Here is a 20,687-nt window from a genome sequence, read left to right on the forward strand (position 1 = left end):
GATTTAGTTTTTTGGTTTCATATATATTTCGTTAAATCATGAATATCACTGTTTTGTAAGCTTTCATCACTAAGATCAGCCTTAGCGTCATCATCATCCTGTTGCTCATCAGCTTGGTTTTTAACAACCAGCAGTCATACACAAAAAATTGTAGCTTTTAAATCATGTATGCTTCTAAAATGATTTCTAGAGGATTTCGTGCTTTCGAAACCAACAATAAGAAAAACCTTTAGGCTTTTTTTTCTCTGTTTTGGTTTACACTCAGATTTATTTCCTTAATAAACAACTTTGTAACATTTGAGTTTTTTTTTTTTTTTTTTTTTGGTATTCATTTGTTTGTTCATACATAGCCAAATTCGAATTGTGATCGTTTACTTTTCTTTTTTCAAATGATTTAGTTTTTCTCTGCAATTTGGCTTTTTGTTTAGTGGGCCGGTCCGAAAGCCATCTATTTGTTTGCTACAACACAAAAATAATATGAAGTCTAAGGCGAATGAATGGGCAGTTTTGGGAAATTTGTCAATATTTGTTGCAGTATCATGTAATAAATGGATCATAATTTAGAGATATTGTGGCTTAAGTTAAAATATATAATTAAAATATAAAAATTCGTTGAGAATTAAAAAAGGAACTCCCTCAACTAGAAATAATTTAAAGACAAATAGTGTGGGAAAATTGAAAACAAAAGAGTTGAGAAACAAACCAGTTTTTAAGGAAAATTTAAAACATTCTTTCTTTAAAAGGTACTTTCTTTAAAAGGTACTTTCTTTAAAAGGTACTTTCTTTAAAAGATACTTTCTTTAAAAGGTACTTTCTTTAAAAGGTACTTTCTTTAAAAGGTACTTTCTTTAAAAGGTACTTTCTTTAAAAGGTACTTTCTTTAAAAGGTACTTGCTTTAAAAGGTACTTTCTTTAAAATGTACTTTCTTTAAAAGGTACTTTCTTTAAAATGTACTTTCTTTAAAAGGTACTTTCTTTAAAAGGTACTTTCTTTAAAAGGTACTTTCTTTAAAAGGTACTTTCTTTAAAAGGTACTTTCTTTAAAAGGTACTTTCTTTAAAAGGTACTTTCTTTAAAAGGTACTTTCTTTAAAAGGTACTTTCTTTAAAAGGTACTTTCTTTAAAAGGCACTTTCTTTAAAAGGTACTTTCTTTAAAAGGTACTTTTTTTAAAAGGTACTTTCTTTAAAAGATACTTTCTTTAAAGGGTACTTTCTTTAAAAGGCACTTTCTTTAAAAGATACTTTCTTTAAAAGGTACTTTCTTTAAAAGGTACTTTCTTTAAAAGGTACTTTCTTTAAAAGGTACTTTCTTTAAAAGGTACTTTCTTTAAAAGGTACTTTCTTTAAAAGGTACTTTCTTTAAAAGGTACTTTCTTTAAAAGGTACTTTCTTTAAAAGGTACTTTCTTTAAAAGGTACTTTCTTTAAAAGGTACTTTCTTTAAAAGGCACTTTCTTTAAAAGGTACTTTCTTTAAAAGGTACTTTCTTTAAAAGGTACTTTTTTTAAAGGGTACTTTTTTTAAAAGGTACTTTCTTTAAAAGATACTTTCTTTAAAGGGTACTTTCTTTAAAAGGCACTTTCTTTAAAAGATACTTTCTTTAAAAGGTACTTTCTTTAAAAGCTACTTTCTTTAAAAGGTACTTTCTTTAAAAGGTACTTTCTTTAAAAGCTACTTTCTTTAAAAGGTACTTTCTTAAGAATGTACTTTCTTTAAAAGGTACTTTCTTAAGAATGTACTTTCTTTAAAAGGTACTTTCTTTAAAATGAACTTTATTTAAAAGGTACTTTCTTTAAAAGGTACTTTCTTTAAAAGGTACTTTCTTTAAAAGGTACTTTCTTTAAAAGGTACTTTCTTTAAAAGGTACTTCCTTTAAAAGGTACTTCCTTTAAAAGGTACTTTCTTTAAAAGGTACTTTCTTTAAAAGGTACTTTCTTTAAAAGGTACTTTCTTTAAAAGGTACTTTCTTTAAAAGGTACTTTCCTTAAAAGGTACTTTCTTTAAAAGGTACTTTCTTTAAAAGGTACTTTCTTTAAAAGGTACTTTCTTTAAAAGGTACTTTCTTTAAAAGGTACTTTCTTTAAAAGGTACTTTCTTTAAAAGGTACTTTCTTTAAAAGGTACTTTCTTTAAAAGGTACTTTCTTTAAAAGGTACTTTCTTTAAAATGTACTTTCTTTAAAATATACTTTCTTTAAAAGGTACTTTCATTAGAATGTACTTTCTTTAAAAAGTACTTTCTTTAAACACAATATCTTTATGGAAATTTCGTTAAATATAATTCCTTTAAAGCTAATTTTTATAAAAAATACTTCTTTATAGAAAATTTGGTTAAAAGTTTTTCTCTGTTGCGATAAATCTTCAGTAGAAAATTTTACTTTTTTAGTAGAAATTTCACAGACATTTTCTATAGGAAATATCTTAGTGAAGTTATCGTTAACAACGATTAATTAACTATAGAAAATATCGCCAAAAAATATCGTCAGTCTTTAATAGCGAGAAATTTTCTAAAGATAATATCGCCTGTTTTTTTTAGCGAGAAATTTTCTATAGAAAATATTCTTTGTTTTTGTTATCGAGACATTTTCTATAGAAAATATCGTCTGTTATTTTTTATTAGCGAGAAATTTTCTATAGAAAATATCGTTGAACTTTACTATCGAGAAATTTTCTATAGAAAATATCATCTCTTTTTAATAGCGGAAAATTTTCTATAGAAAATATAGTCCGTCTTAACGGCGAGAATTTCTTATAAAAAATATCGTCTGCCTTTAACAGCGAGAACTTTTCTAGAGAAAATTTGCCTGTTTAACAGAGATATAGTCTCTCAATTATGATTTTTATGCCTTTATTAGCGAGAAATTTTCTATATAAAAAATCGCCTGTCTAGAACAGCGAACAAATATCACCTGTCTTTAACAGCGAGAAATTTCTTATAAAAAATATTGTCTGTCTTTAACAGCAAGAAATTTTTTATAAAAAATATTGTCTGTCTTTAACAGCATGACATTTGCTATAGAAAATATCGTGTGTCATTAACAGCGAGAAATTTTCTATAAAAAATATTGTCTGTCTTTATTAGCGAGAAATTTTCTATTGAAAATTTGCCTATGTAACAGCGTGATTTTTTCTTTGTGTGACCTTGTTTTAGGGGTTTTGGTATAAGTCATTTGTTTTTAAAGTTTTTTTATTATAGTTTAAAGGGCTTTGTACAAAAATTAATAATTTTATGACAAAAATTATAAATTCCCTTTAGTTTCCCTTAAACAATATCAAGTTTGTTGTGTTAATCTTTTGTTTTCAACAAAAAAAACCAGCTCATTTATTATAGAAATTATGACTAGTTGACGTCAAAAATAAGACCATTGTCGCTGTTTTCATTTACCAGTTTCTTAATTTTCTATTTAAACTAATTTGCCTAATCTGTTTAAAACAAACTGTTTTTAATTAATTTAATTTAAGCTGTCAATAAATTCAACTTAATAAAAAAAACCTTTTTTTTCCATCAAATTTTGCTCTTATTAAATGAAATAACAAAATGTTAATTAGTTAGAACAGCCCCTTCTGACAGTGACAAGACAGAAAAAATATAAAAAAATATTGAAAATTTTTAATAAATTTTTGATTTCGATAAAACTGTAACAACAAACAAGCAGCTTAATATTGATTAAAGGCAACAACAAAATTTTAACAAGTTTCTTTTTTGGAGTAATAAAAACTGCCGATATTGTGTCAAAAATCAGCTTAAAAACATAAAATATAAGCTTAAAAAATTAAAATAATTATTAATATTTAACTGATGATATTTAGATGCTTAATAAAACAGAGCAGTGTTTGAAATATAAAAACAATAAATGAAAATATTCAAATTGTTAGTTGAGTATGTATTGCGTTTGAATAACAAAACAGTTTTTGTTTAATGATAAAATAGACCAATTTGTTGAAGAGTTTTTAAAGCCATTAAATGATATAAAAATTGTTATTTGGCTGGTCATAAAAATTAATAGTTCAAGCTGTAACAATATATTCATATTCATTTATAAATATTAAAACAGGTGACATGTAGATGGTTGAATAAAAAATGCTTTTAATATAAAATGTAGTAGTATGGTGGTTTTTGAAGTTTTTGAAGTTTTTTTTTTTTTTAATTTGCATAAATAGTTTAAAGATTTTTGTTATTCTTGATATGATATCATAAAATATAATTATGAATATTTAATTAAATTTTTAGGGTAAAGCTAAAAATAAACTTTTTATAAATATTCAAATTGATGTGAGTTCGTTTAACTAAGAGGTTGCTCAATAAGATTGAGCTTGGTTTAAACAAAGATTAAAGAGAAGATAAAAATTTAATAAATTCGAAACGAAATCTATCTGTCATTTATTCTCACTTAGTTATTGATCATTAAAGTGTAAACAACAATAATTTTTTGTACCATCAAAGCGTCATATGCGGGAATATTCGGGAAGTTTCTACTCAAGCTTAAAGTATACTTCTGTAAGGGGTACATAAGATTCTTCACGGCCGAATACTTGTTTAATTTTGCCTTCTCAACCATAACCTATGAAACCTAGTCTGTAATGTCAACCCCAATTTTATTTATCTCTGATCTTAGCTTTTAATAATTTCAGTTAGAAACAGCGCCATGCCAAACAAATAATAACAAACAAAATCAACCACATTTTTATCTACAAATTTACGACTTTTAAAATATGATAAATTTTATTATATATTTTTTCACAAATTATTGTACCTGTATTGTTTACGCTCGTTAAATTATTAATATAAAAATTTAAATTTTATATCTTAACAATTTGTTGTTGCTTAAACCATAAAAAATATTTGTAGCAAATATTTATTTTGGCTTGTCTCTAAACTAATTGTTAACAAGCCAATTGTTATAATATAATAAATTCAAAGCATTTTTCATTATGTTTTATTACTTTTTGCAAAGTAATAAAAAAAAGACAAGAGAATTCATAACACTTACCGCATATGGATTGTCCTGATTCATCATTGAAGAAGAATGTGGGGTGGAAAAAAAGCTGTAAAAGAGAAATGTTAAAGAAACTTTTATTAGAATAAAATAGAGAAATTATTAAAACAAGTTGGAGTCTAAAAAATAAAAAGTTCTTTACAAAAATACTTCAACTACCTAAAAAGTAACTTAAATAAAAAAATAATCATAAATCGGCATGTGTCTTTGCTCTTTTGTTTTACTGTTATGACAGAAAAAAACACAAAAGTTAAAATTTTTAATAATAAAATCACAATTTCTAAAGATTTGCAAGATTAACGAGATTAATAATAATAATAATAACAAAACAAAAAATTTTGTGATTTATTAATCAACAGAGATGAAACAATGCAATTAAGAAATGCATTAAAAACTGGTCAAATTGTGATGATTTGAGCCTGCTTTGGCCAGTTCACCCGAGATACTATAGCCGAGTACACCAGAGTGACTCGGAATCCAGAATAAATCCAGGTTAGAATGTTTCGTTATCTCGTTAAGATATGACCGGTATTTCTTTACCAGTCTAGATGACGAATAAGTAGACACCAAAAATGGATTTAATAGCAGGTTTACTTTCAATACAAATTCGGATATTCCCTTTGTTAAAGAGAGATATTTTCTATAGAAAATTTCTCTTTGTTAAAGAGTGATATTTTCTATAGAAAATTTCTCTTTGTTAAAGAGTGATATTTTCTATAGAAAATTTCTCTTTGTTAAAGAGAGATATTTTCTATAGAAAATTTCTCTTTGTTAAAGAGTGATATTTTCTATAGAAAATTTCTCTTTGTTAAAGAGTGATATTTTCTATAGAAAATTTCTCTTTGTTAAAGAGTGATGTTTCTATAGAAAATTTCTCTTTGTTAAAGAGTGATTTTTTCTATAGAAAATGTCTTATTGTTAAAGAGAGTTATTATCTATAGAAAATTTCAATTTGTTAAAGAGCGATATTTTCTGTAGAGAATTTCACTTTGTTAAAGAGAGATATTTTCTGTAGAAAATTTCACTTTGTTAAAGAGAGATATTTTCTGTAGAAAATTTCACTTTGTTAAAGAGAGATATTTTCTGTAGAAAATTTCACTTTGTTAAAGAGAGATATTGTCTGTAGAAAAGATATTTTCTGTAGTACTTTGTCTCTCTCTCTCTCTCTATTAAAAAAGAGATTTTCTACAGAAAATTTCTATCTCAATTAAAGAGAGAGATTTTATATAGATCAATTTTGTCTCTCTTTAATAGCGATATTTTCTATAGAAAATTTCGGTCTCTTTAACAAAGAGAAATTTTCTATAGAAAATATCTCTCTTTAACAAAGAGAAATTTCTCTTTGTTAAAGAGAGCAGATGCCTCTCGCTAGTAAATAAAATTATTCAGTGTTAAATAGAGATATTTTCTGTAGAAAATTTCTCTTTTTTAAAGAGAGATATTTTCTATAGAAAATTTTAATCTGTTAAATAGAGATATTTACTGTAGAAATTTTCACTTTGTTAAAGAAAGATATTTTCTGTAGAACTTCGTCTCTCTCTCTATTAAAGAGAGAGATTTTCTGTAGAAAATTTCTGTATCTCGTAAATAGAGATATTTTCTATAGAAAATGTTTGTCTCTCTTTAACAAAGAGAAATTTTTTATAGATAATATCTCTCTTTAATAAAGAGAAATTTTCTATAGAGAATATCTCTCTTTAACAAAGAGAATTTTTCTATAGAAAATATATCTCTTTAACAAAGAGAAATTTTCTATAGAAAATATCTCTCTTTAACAAGGAGAAATTTTCTATAGAAACTATCTCTCTTTAACAAACAGAAATTTTCTATAGAAACTATCTCTCTTTAACAAACAGAAATTTTCTATAGAAACTATCTCTCTTTGACAAAGCGAAATTTTCTATAGAAACTATCTCTCTTTAACAAAGCGAAATTTTCTATAGAAAATATCTCTCTTTAACAAAGCGAAATTTTCAATAGAAAATATCTCTCTTTAACAAAGAGAAATTTTCTATAGAGAATATCTCTCTTTAACAAAGAGAAATTTTCTATAGAAAATATCTCACTTTAACAAAGAGAAATTTTCTATAGAAAATATCTCACTTTAACAAAGAGAAATTTTCTATAGAAAATATCTCACTTTAACAAAGAGAAATTTTCTATAGAAAATATCTCACTTTAACAAAGAGAAATTTTCTATAGAAAATATCTCACTTTAACAAAGAGAAATTTTCTATAGAAAATATCTCACTTTAACAAAGAGAAATTTTCTATAGAAAATATCTCACTTTAACAAAGAGAAATTTTCTATAGAAAATATCTCACTTTAACAAAGAGACATTTTCTTAAAGAAAATTACTCAGTGTTAAATAGAGATATTTTCTGTAGAAAATTTATCTTTGCTAAAGAGAGATATTTTCTACAGAAAATTTTAATCTGTTAAATAGAGATATTTTCTGTAGAAATTTTCACTTTGTTAAAGAAAGATATTTTCTGTAGAACTTCGTCTCTCTCTCTATTAAAGAGAGAGATTTTCTGTAGAAAATTTCTGTATCTCGTAAATAGAGATATTTTCTATAGAAAATGTTTGTCTCTCTTTAACAAAGAGAAATTTTTTATAGATAATATCTCTCTTTAATAAAGAGAAATTTTCTATAGAGAATATCTCTCTTTAACAAAGAGAATTTTTCTATAGAAAATATATCTTTTTAACAAGGAGAAATTTTCTATAGAAACTATCTCTCTTTAACAAACAGAAATTTTCTATAGAAACTATCTCTCTTTAACAAACAGAAATTTTCTATAGAAAATATCTCTCTTTAACAAAGAGAAATTTTCTATAGAAACTATGTCTCTTTAACAAACAGAAATTTTCTATAGAAACTATCTCTCTTTAACAAAGCGAAATTTTCTATAGAAACTCTGCAACAAAGCGAAATTTTCTATAGAAACTTACTCTCTTTAACAAAGCGAAATTTTCTATAGAAACTATCTCTCTTTAACAAAGCGAAATTTTCTATAGAAAATATCTCTCTTTAACAAAGAGAAATTTTCTATAGAGAATATCTCTCTTTAACAAAGAGAAATTTTCTATAGAGAATATCTCTCTTTAACAAAGAGAAATTTTCTATAGAAAATATCTCACTTTAACAAAGAGAAATTTTCTATAGAAAATATCTCACTTTAACAAAGAGAAATTTTCTATAGAAAATATCTCACTTTAACAAAGAGAAATTTTCTATAGAAAATATCTCACTTTAACAAAGAGAAATTTTCTATAGAAAATATCTCACTTTAACAAAGAGAAATTTTCTATAGAAAATATCTCACTTTAACAAAGAGAAATTTTCTATAGAAAATATCTCACTTTAACAAAGAGACATTTTCTTAAAGAAAATTACTCAGTGTTAAATAGAGATATTTTCTGTAGAAAATTTCTCTTTGCTAAAGAGAGATATTTTCTACAGAAAATGTCTCTTTTTCATTGTATAGCTTTGTTTTCATATCCAGGAAGTTTAGTTAATAGATAAATTAAAGCATTTAAATTCTTTTCAAAGATTTACTTTAATAAATCACTGATCTAAGTATAATTTTCATGTAATTTATGACTTTATGACAGTTTATAGCTGTTATTTTTGCTGCAATTAATGTATCAACTCTAAACTAAACTTGTGTCTCAAGTCTTTCGTTTGCATACTCGCCAATAAGTCATTATACAGCTTGTGGCTAAAGTCTTTTGTTTGTTGCAAACTCTAATTGAAAAATTATTATAATTTTGTCATGTTACTAAATATGTAAATCAATTAAAGCATTAAGACGTACTGAGAGTGCAAAATAAAAAATAGTAGAAACAAATAAATTCGTTTTGCAGATCCATGAAGATCCGCCTTAAATTTAATTATTTATAAATAAAACACAAATAAAAAAAAAACAGACAACTTAAATAAGTAAATAATAAATACAACAAGAAACTGAAAAAAAGAACATTAACAACAACAACACCAACAATAATATTAACTACAGCTCAAGTTAATTAACAAGTCAAGGTCGTTGTTAAGACTTTCAGAAAAAAAAAAATGCAAAAAAAACAGAACATCTGCAAATAAACTCTGAGCTGCAGAGATTTGAGAAAAATTCTGCTATTTGTTAAGATGTTTTGTATTTTAAAGAAAATCGTTTTAAAAAACGTTTTTGTTTAACAAACAAAGAAGTGCTAAATGTTATAAATATTAAATGTTAACTAATATAGAACAAAAACAAATATGAAAAACCAGGCAACAAAAAATTTCAAACAAAAAAATAAATAGAGCTTTTTGTATTATAGAAACAACACCTGTTTTCATTTAACACAATGTGTGCAAATTTAAAGTCTATATTAAATATAATTAAAGTTTTTCTAACGTTGTTATTGCTAATGTTGAGTATTTAACTATTTATGTAAACAACAAATGTAAAACAGTTTAAGTCTTCTTTTTTTTTTGGTTTTTTGTTAAAAAACTTTGTTTATGGCAACTTGATGAAAACAATATACATAAATACAATTTTAGATGGGTGCAGTCTTTTTATTTTTATTTTTTTTCTGTTGTTTCCATTATAGCCACTAACAACAACAATAAAACAATATTGTTTAACGTATTTTTTTTATAATTTCAACTTTATTCTAAATTGTAGCTAGATGTATTTGGCGTATATAAACATATAAAAATGGTTAATAATATTAACTAATGATGGTTACATTGTTTTTAGATAGATTTGTTTTTAGCAAACGATTATTTTTGTTTGAAAATGTCATAGCATTGTCTCCAAGGGCGTGTTGCAGAAACCTGAGAGTTGCGAGTTAGACAAAATGTGATTTGAAAACATTTGTCAACACTTGCATATAAATGATATTAAGGTCAGTCAGATAAAATTGGTTAAATGAAAGAAATAATGAAACAAACTTTGAGTCACAAGATTGCAAAAGAACTTAAATTTTCTAAAACTAAGCAGACTTTTGAAAAAATACAGCTGCTCTCTTTTTAACAGAGAGAGAAATTTTCTATAGAAAAGATCTTTTTTTCACAGAGAGAGACATTTCCTATAGGCAATGGTTCTCTTTAAGAGAGAGGGAAACTTTATATAGAAAATGTTTCTCATTAACAAAGAGAGAAATTTTCTATAGAAAATATCTGTATTTAACATCGAGTAATTTCTATAGAAAATATCTCTCTTTATAAAAAATATCTCTCTTTACAGAGATAGAGAAATTTTCTGTGGAAAATATCGCTTTTTAAAGGAGAAATTTCCTATAGAAATTATCTCTCTTTAGCAAAGAGAAAATTTTCTATAGAAATTATCTCTCTTTAGCAAAGAGAAAATTTTCTATAGAAAATATCTCTCTTTAGCAAAGAGAAAATTTTCTATAGAAAATATCTCTCTTTAGCAAAGAGAAAATTTTCTATAGGAAATATCTCTCTTTAGCAAAGAGAAAATTTTCTATAGAAAATATCTCTCTTTAGCAAAGAGAAAATTTTCTATAGAAAATATCTCTCTTTAGCAAAGAGAAAATTTTCTATAGAAAATATCTCTCTTTAGCAAAGAGAAAATTTTCTATAGAAAATATCTCTCTTTAGCAAAGAGAAAATTTTGTATAGAAAATATCTTTCTTTAGCAAAGAGAAAATTTTCTATAGAAAATATCTCTCTTTAGCAAAGAGAAAATTTTGTATAGAAAATATCTCTCTTTAGCAAAGAGAAATTTTGTATGTTATCTTAATTTAAGAGGTTCTTTATGAGATCTAGTTTCTTTATAAGATCTAATTTGAGCTTCCGAGCTGGGCTTGGTCTTCTTAGAGCTTTAAGCCGAAAAAATGCTTAAGCAAATTGCTGTAATTTACAAAACGGAACATATTTTATGGAAAACTTTATTGCCTTTCAGTGAGAGAAACATTTTGTTAAACAAAAATAAAATTTATATGATGATCTTTAGCATAATTCAAATTTCGGTCTCGATCAAAAACTTCCTATTGTTTAACTATTTACGGCAGCTCTTTTTTATTGATTTATATGTTATATATATTTTTGTTTTGTTAAACATTTTCGACTTTGAAAGAAACAAAAAAACCCATAATATTTTTTTTTATAAATATTTCTAACATCATAAAAACAACACCTTTTTGTTAAGATAAAGAATTTCTCTTTGGTAAATTTATGTAAATAATTTCAAATAGCGACATTTTTTTTTGTATTTTTATTTTGTTTTTCGTTTGTGTTACACTTTGTTACGATTTCTTTGATTTTTGATTGTTTTAAATGTATGTATGACTTATGGAAGCAATACAATCAAAGAAGATGCGTGTGCAGGTTTCTTTTCTGATCGTTTGCGTTATAGTTTTAATATTCTTTGATCTTTTTTTTTTTTTTAAAAAAAATTCGTTACATAAATTTCACATTATCATAAAATTTTATTAATTTAATTCAGTTTGAAGCAGCATACAAAAATACTACCAGTTTCCATTTGTGTATAAGTTTGAATGTGTGATTTGTAGGTTAAATAAAATACAAATTGGTTTTAAATTAAAAAAAAATCTAAGCATTTATGGCTGAGGGTTGGTTTTTACTTTCTGGTTAGAAAATAAATCTTGTTAAGTGTCTGCTTCCAAATGTCACATATAGAGGGCTCTGTGTGTTAATTGTTGCTGTTTATCTGTTTTAAATTTCTAACTAGATTTTGAATTATTTTTTGTTTATTGTGTGTTTAATTGGAATTTATTATGATGTGTTTGTTTGTCTAATGAGGTTATTGTTTAAGATGTATCAGATGAAAACCGGAAACTAAGATGTTTTAGTGGCAGCAAAAAAAAGCAAAATGCTAATTTTCGAGTAAAATGGTGAAAAAAAGAAGACAGAAGTTAAAAAATATTAGAATAAATCATTGGAATGGGCAGAAATACAAACTGCATTGAGTTAAACTGGCTCATTATAGAAACCTGCGTCAATTCGATTGAAAATGAATATTGTCTTTATAAAAACATATGATTGAAGCTCAATTTAATAGATATAATTGCGCCATTTCCTCAATCCCTGGTTATTTTTTATCGTGACGATAAACTGACAGTTCTCTTAAAAAAAGTGAATTGGAGGTTTATGAAAAACGATAACCAGATATTGAGAAAATGGGGGTTAGTCTACTTAAGGATTTAAGATTGAAGCTCAATTGATGCTAGGTTCCTGCGCATGAAGCTCATTTTGCACTTTATTTAATCATATGCATGAAGCACGACTTAATATAGTTAAAGGCCAACGATTAAAGCTCGAATTAGTCTACTTAAATACCTAATATTGAAGCTAGACTTACTTAACTAAAAGACCTCCGAATGAAGCTCGATTTAGTCAACTTACATACTTACTTACGACTGAAACTCGACATATGATTGAAGCTCAGCTTGGTCTACTTAAAGCCGTACGATTGAAGCTCGACTTAGCCTTATTAGTCTTATTAAAGACCTATGATTGAAGTTCGACTTAGTCTACTTAAAGACCTAGGATTGAAGCTCAGCTTGATCTTCTTAAAGCTCTACGATTAAAGCTCTGCTTGATCTTCTTAAAGCTCTGCTTAATCTACTTAAAGATAATCGTAGGAAGCTCAGCTTGGTCTAATCAAAGCCCTAAGATTGAAGCTCTCCTTAGTCTACTTATAGACCTACGATTGAAGCTCTTCTTAGTCCTATGTTTGAAGTTCTGCTTCATCTACTTAAAGACGTATGATTGAAGCTCTGTTAAGTCTAATTAAAGACCTACGACTGAAGCTCGACTTAGTCTTGTTAAAGACCTTCGATTGAAGTTCTGCTTCGACTACTTAAAGTCCTACGATTGAAGCTTTGTTTAGTCTACTTAGAGACCTACGATTGAAGCTCTGCCTAGTCTTCTTAAGTACCTACGACTGAAGCTTTGTTTAGTCTACTTAAATACCTATGATTGAAGCTCGGCATAGTCTACTTAAAGACCTACGATTGAAGCTCTGCTTCGTCTACTTAAAGACCTACGATTAAAGCTCTGCTTAGTCTAATTAAATACCTACGACTGAAGCTTTGTTTAGTCTTATTAAAGTCCTTCGATTGAAGTTCTGATTCGTCTACTTAAAGACCTACGATTGAAGCTCTGTTAAGACTACATAAAGACCTACGATTGCAACTCTGCCTTATGTTCTTAAATACCTACGACTGAAGATTTTTTTAGTCTACTTAAAGGCCTATGATTGAAGCTCTGCCTAGTCTTCTTAAATACCTACGATTGAAGCTCTGCCTAGTCTTCATAAATACCTCTGATTGAAGTTCTGCTTAGTCTACTTAAAGACCTACAATTGAAGCTCTGCTTCGTCTACTTAAAGAACTATGATTGAGGCTCTACTTAGCCTACTTAAAGACCTACAATTGAAGATCTGCTTCGTTTATTTAAAGACCTACGATTGAAGCTCTGCTTAGTTTAATTAAAGGCCTGTAATTGAAGCTCTGCTTAGTCTACTTAAATACCTACGATTGAAGCTCGACTTAGTCTTATTAAAGAACTTCGATTGAAGTTCGACCTAGTCCACTTAAAGACCTACGATTGAAGCTCAGCTCAGTCTTCTTAAATTCTTAAAGACCTACGATTGAAGTGCGACTTAGTCTACTTAAATACATATGATTGAAGCTCGACATAGTCCTCTTAATGACATACAATTCAAGCTCGACTTAGTCTACTTAAAAACCTACGATTAAATCTCAATTAGGTCCACTTAAAGACCATTTATTGATACTAATCTGGTAGTTTATCCAACCAAATGAAGCTTGATTTGGTCTGCAATGAGTCATATAATTGACGTTTGATTTAGTGTAGTTTGAAGTATGATTTGGTCTACAAAGGAGCATAAGTCTGAAGTTTGATTTGGTCAACATTGAGTTCCATGATTGAAGCGTGAGTTGGTATAAAATCGTATCTGAGATTGAATTTTGATTGGGTCTACATAGAGTTCCATGATTGAAGCTTAATTTGGTCTAAGTACATAGAGACCCACAATTGTAGACTGATTTGGTTTATACAGAGACCTATGATTGAAGGTTAATGTGGTCTACATAGAGACTTTAGATTGAAGCTTGACTTGGTCCACATATCGACCTCCTGGTGAGGCTTGATTTGGTCTACATAGAGTTCTAAAATTGCAGCTTGATTTGGTCTTTCGATTGAAGTTTAATTGAGACCTCCAATTGAAGATCGATTTTGTCCATATAGAGATCTTCGATTGAAGCTTAATTTGGTCTACATATAGACCTCCAATTAAAGTTTGATTTTGTCTACATAGAAACCTAAAATTGAAGTTTAATTTGGTCTGCATAGAGACTTGCGATTGAAGCTTGAATTGCTATACATTGACCCTTACCATTGAAGTTCGCTTTGGTCTATATAGAGACTTGCGATTGCAGCTTGATTTCATCCATTTGGAGACTTGCAATTGAAGCTTAATGTGGTGTACATATAGACCCACAATTGGAGCCTGATTTGGTCTATACAGAAACCTATGATTGAAGGTTAATGTGGTCTACAAAGAGACTTTAGATTGAAGCTTGACTTGGTCCACATAGAGACCTACGATTGAGGCTTGATTTGGTCTACATAGAGCCCTACAATTGCAGCTTGATTTGGTCTTTCCATTGAAGTTTAATTTGGTCTATATAGAGACGTCCAATTGTAGATCGGTTTTGTGCATATAGAGATCTTCGATTGAAGCTTAATTTGGTCTACATATAGACCTCTAATTGATGTTTGATTTTGTCTACATAGAAACCTAAAATTGAAGTTTAATTTGGTCTGCATAGAGACTTGCGAATGAAGCTTGAATAGTTATATATTGACTTTCGATTGAAGCATGACTTCAAACACATAGAGACTTGCGATTGAAGCTTGATTTGGTATACACAGAGACCTATGATTGAGACATGATTTGCTCTACAAAAATATCAACGATTATATTACAACTGGCTCTTCATACATTTCTTTGATTAAATCACGACTTAGTTTATATAAGTTCATTTCTCACTTTGACTAGATTTCATTCTTAAATTAATTTTATTTTGTTTATTTTATAATTTAATTTTAAAAACACTTACCTATTGCTATGGAAATCCAGCTTAATGCTTTATTATTTACAGTTTTGTGAAAGAAAATTTTATAAAAATGCATAAATTTTTATAATGCTTTTAAAGATTTTAAAGAGCTCTTTAAAATCGTTGCTGCTGCTGCTTCTCTAGTAGAACTTTTTACTTTTACCAGCACTTGTTAAACGCGTTTAATTATTATTTCTGTTTTATTTTTTTTGACTTAATATTATTTGAAATATTTTGTGTGCTCTATAATCTCATTTGTTTATTGTGTGAGTCTGTTTGTTTTATTATAATATGTATAATTTTTATTTGTGTTTTTTTTTATTTTATTTTTTGCTAAACCACACCTTTATTGAATGAATTGTTTGTATTGGCTAAAAAAAATATTACAAAAAAAAGAAATATATAGTTGAGAGATTTTGTTAAATGTAAAAAAAAAATTGTTTAAATATTTGTTTTTTATCTGTAGTAGATAGAGTTTTTGTCTGCTGTTTTTTTTTTGTTTGAGTTTTATGAAAGTGTGAAAAGTTTATATTTGTTTTTGAGACTTTATTACTCTCTTAAACTTTGTAATCTGTAAGTTTGTTTTTTTTTTGCAAGCGTTTTTGTGTGAGTTTTAGTTTTTATGATATTTTGTTAACAAATTTAGAACATTTTTAATAATGCTAATTATTTAAGGAATTTTTAGGTGAGATAAAGATTGTTATTTGTTGCGTGTTTTGTTAACGATTTTAAGCTACATATTTGCTGGTGTTTATAAGTTTTTGAGATGTATTACAATTTTTAAATAGTTGTACATGTTTACCATAAACATTTCAACATTTGTACTAGTTTTTATAACAATATTATGGTCACTGTAATTATTATATGATTGTGGTAACCATAATATGTTTAAGGTAATCATGTACAACTATATTTTTTCTTTGTGGGTACAGAAACACAACGCTAAAACAATATTCAAAGTTGTGTATGAACAACTTGCAGAAATTAGTTGAATACTGAGTGATTTGTTTACCAAAATGGCATGTAAATTACTCTTAAGAAAAAATAAATTTACAGTTAACAGTTACAGGGGTTTTTCGATAGAACTCTAATATTTTGCGTGGGGTTTACTTAATTCTCATTGAGTTTGAAGTAAATTCTGCATAAGATATTTGTAGTTTCCCTAAAACCTTGGAGAAGATTTCCTGGTGAGCTTACTTAAGCATCCAGAGAAATGACCTTCCTATAGTTATTTTCAATAAGTAAACGAAAGCAATATGCAGGGGTACTCATGTAGCAATTCTAGTTTTTTGGAGTTCATTGAATGCGGCAAGACTTTTAGTTTTGCTCGATCGCTTTGTTTTAGTGACATAACGGTAATCTAAAATTTTTAAGATCAAAATGTCATAAATATTGTATTTTAAAACTAATTTGAAAATTGTTAATCTGGTGTGAAGGACATGGTTTTTAGCCTTTAAACAGAGAAAAGGATTTCTAAAAATCTGTAAGAAAATGTTTGAGTTACGATAGTTTGCTGTCCAAGAATTATGTCTTTGAATTTCTAACTTTGAGAATATCGTTTTTACACTACATTTGCTAATGAAAACAACTATGAGTGTTTTATTCGGCTGTACCGAATCTTGTATACCCACCATATACAGGGGACTTGAACCAGTTATGGTCCGAACAGTAAAGAACTTGATAGAGCGAGTAATTTCTTAAAACTTTAAATGACCTATATCGAAATTTCTGTTCATACTCAATAAATAATTTATTGACAATACAAAATTTTTCTGATATAGGAGTTATATTGGGGATAGGCTTAATTATGGAGGATAATTTGTATATGAAGTCATGGACTGATATTATTTATTTTCAATAGCAAACAAACCTTGTGTAACAGAGAGTATATTAAAGAAAGTTTCAACCAGCTAGCTGCTTTCGTTTGGGCACTATCGTTTTTTCAACAGACAGACAAACGGATGGACATAATTAGATCGTCTTTCAATTTTATGAGGTGCCAGAATATATATATTAATGTGAGTTTATGGCAAATATGTTGATTTGTTACAAACAGAATGACAAAATGATCTTTTTTGATGGTGGTTATACAAAAAGAAAAGTACTATTTTTGCAAAAAGTACCAAACAAGTGCACTTCAAATTGTATTCCTAAGTTTAAGCATTTTTAAAAAAGTTAAATAAAAAGATTAAATTATTATTACAAGACATTCACACAAAGAAGGTACTTTTTTAAAGACACTCGCTTTTGAAGTATATACTTTGGGAAGGGCATTTAACTAAATTTCTTATTGCAGTCTATCTATAAGTCCATTTAAAAAGAGGAAGTTCATTTGAAGAAATCCGTTTAAAGAAAATACTTTTAGTAGTACATGTGAAAAAAGTAGTTTTAGGATACCCTTTCTACAAAGCACCTTTGAGATCGATCTCAAGAAAATACTTTTGGAAGTTATTTTAAATAAAGTACTTTTATGCTGTTAGTTTAGAAAAAACTTACGAATGTTAGGTTAATGGACCATTTGGTCCATATTAACTGCTAATGTAAAAAACAAGTGTAGGATTCCACTTCTTCATTTTTTTTTAATCAACATAGTTTAGATATGTAATAGATAATTGTGGGATTCCCCTTTTTTGATTTTTTTGATTGTAAAGAAGCAAAATATTTGCAAATGCTGACGTGTTTTAATTACGACATGACAAACTTGAAAAAAAGATGAAGTACAAGAAATGCTCAATGCAGAAAGTGACTCTGATATTTCGGATTAGTAAGTTGATTATATTTCAGAAGACATATAAAACAAACTAATAAATACTTATTTTTATAAAATAGATGTTAAAAAATCAAAGAAAACCTAAGAAAATATACTATGGACCAAATGGTCCCTTAACCTAAGATTCGTAATTTTTTTTTTCTCAGTCCTAAAAAGACCAGCTGAGCTAAAGAACTAATTCAGTATATATCACCGTTCAAAAATTACAAAGGAAACAATTAAACAATTGCAGCAAATGGGCTTAACCTAACAGCAAGGTTAAAGAAATAAATTTTGGAACTTTATTCAAATAAAGTATATTTTAAATTTATTTACGAGAACTCCTGAATATTTTTTGGGGTAGCAAAGAATTTTTGAAAATCCCACTATGACTTAAAATTGAAGGATTTACAATAGATGCCATATCTTTTGAACGCGATTTTTGTTTTTAATAACTTATATGATATTTTGAAGGGTACATATCTGGCATTTATTCTCATTTAGTTATTCAACATTATTGCGTAAAAACTATGATTTTTTTCTTGCTTCGAGAATGCCAAATTTTGTGCCAACAAAGTGTCATGTGCTGGATGGTTTGCTTTACTTCTTTAATTAAAAACAAGTAAGAAAGTATGATCGGTCAAGCTCGACCATATAATACCCTACACTAAGTAAAAGAGCAAGAACATTTTTCTTTTAAAATTTCAATAATTTATATTTTTGTGTGATTTTCGGAAGTGGGCCTTATATGGGGGCTATGACCAATTATGGACCGATCACCATGAAATTAGGTCGTATTATTTATGTCTATATTAAAGTTAATTATGTTGAATTTTGTGTGTATACCAACATTTTTAAGCGATTTATGCACGTTAAAGTGATTTTCGGAAGCGGGCATATATGGGAGCTATGACTAATTATGGACCGATCTTAACAAAATTTGGTGACATTAATTTTGTGTATATAAAACTTAATTGGAGCGGAATTTGTGGAGATACATATATAAATTAAACATTTATGACCGATAAAGTCCAATTTCGGGAGGACATTTGTATGGGGGCTAGGTGAAATAATGGACCGATTTCAGCCAGTTTTAATGGGCTTTGTCCTTAGGACGAAAAAATAATATGTACCAAATTTCATCGAAATATCTTCGAAATTGCGACCTGTACTCTGCGCACAAGGTTTACATGGACAGCCAGCCAGCCGACCAGACGGACGGACGGACGGACGGACATCGTTTAATCGACTCAGAAAGTGATTCTAAGTCGATCGGTATACTTTAAGGTGGGTGTTAGACTAATATTTTTGGGCGTTACAAACATCTGCACAAACGCATTATACCCTCCCCACTATGCTCACCAAAGCTTATGGTAAATGTGTTCCATCGGTTTCAATGTGCGAGAGATGGTTTGTTCTGTTCATAAGTGGTGATTTTGATACGGAAGACGATAATCGCCCAGGCCAGCCAAAATGGTTTGAAGGCCAAGAATTGGAGGCATTACTCTATGAAGATTGAAAAGCAAGAAAATTGGGTACCATAAGAATTGAAGACGATTTTGTGTGCATGAAATGCTGCTTCAACGCTTTAAAGGAAAATCAGTTTTGCACCGAATCATTACTGGCGATGAAAAATGGATACATTACGATAACACGAAGCATAAGAGATCATATGTGAGCCAACCAGCCGAATCGACAACAAAGTGTTTGCTTAAGAACTTTTTTCAAATTTCACTAAAACTATTGTAATTTAATAAAATAATTTTAACATCTCTGTACAAAAAACACCCTCCATTGGCAAAAATGTATTTAAGTTCTGCAGAAGAGAATGTTTCAATAAAACAAGAAACAAAGAAGTTTACAGGATGGTAATATAATATTCTAATTTCCATTTAAATATTTTAAAATGTTAACTTATTGTTGCAAACTAAAAATAATACAAATCAAATTGTGTTTTAATTTGTTGGAAATCAAAGTTTGAATTCTATTATTTGTTCGTCATGAATTAAACTATATTTCAAAGCATAAATTCAAGTATATTTTCTGTTTATATTTTACTGTAATTCAAAGCTTGAATTCAACTGTATTAACACTGGAACTTGAATTCAAGATTCCTTTTCACAGAAGATTTTTATAGAAATAAAGTTAACAAAGTATATGTGTATTTCAATCCTGGAACTTTGATTTTATGACTGGAATTCAATTTGTTTTACACTTGAATTTCAGAAAAAATGCTTATTGGATTTCATATGCCACCAAAGCCCCAAAAATTTAAGAACTGGAACATTTTATTGGAATTTGACTTGAATGCAAGTGTTGTGCATTATGTTTTAAACTTGAAAAATATTTGCAAAAATTAAATATTTTTCAAACAAAAATTATATGACTTGAATTTATGTTTCCTTTTTACTAGAGAATGCTATTGAATTAAAGGCTTGAATTACACTTGATTTCAGCTTGAATTCCATTAAAAATGCTTATTTGGAGCATTTTAAATTCAAGTCAAATTCCAACAATGTGTTCAAGGGCTTGAATTTAGGGGGCTTTGGTGCTTCTTCGGATATATTTGTTTATAATTGTTTATTAACTGTATTGTTTACGAAATCCAATTATTTTCTTTTGAATTTCATTTAAAAGTTTTAATGTTTTTTTTTTTAATTTGAATATTTTATTTAAAATAAATTTGAATTAAAGTTTTTTTTATACATTTGTTTTAATTTCACACTAATAAATATTTGTTTATTTAATTAATATTTATTTTTATTATTGCGGGAGTTTTTAAATATTTCTTTGTCTTTATTGAAAACTGATTTGAATTTTTTT

At 27.6% G+C, this 20,687-nt stretch overlaps 1 protein-coding gene across 1 annotated transcript in view; it reads right to left on the reverse strand.

Moving 5' to 3' along the window:
- Positions 1 to 15,259, reverse strand: part of knrl (knirps-like) — a 71,945-nt gene extending 56,686 nt beyond the window's left edge. The window contains exons 1-2 of the mRNA XM_065505359.1: positions 15,119 to 15,259; positions 4,990 to 5,044 (exon numbers count right to left, since the gene is read on the reverse strand). Coding sequence (XP_065361431.1) covers positions 4,990 to 5,016 — 27 coding nt within the window. The 5' untranslated portion in view covers positions 5,017 to 5,044; positions 15,119 to 15,259. The remainder of the gene's footprint in view (positions 1 to 4,989; positions 5,045 to 15,118) is intronic.
- Between the last annotated feature and the right edge of the window lie 5,428 nt (positions 15,260 to 20,687).

This window comes from Calliphora vicina, chromosome 3 (genome assembly GCF_958450345.1).
Source record: "Calliphora vicina chromosome 3, idCalVici1.1, whole genome shotgun sequence".
Lineage (NCBI taxonomy): Eukaryota > Metazoa > Arthropoda > Insecta > Diptera > Calliphoridae > Calliphora > Calliphora vicina.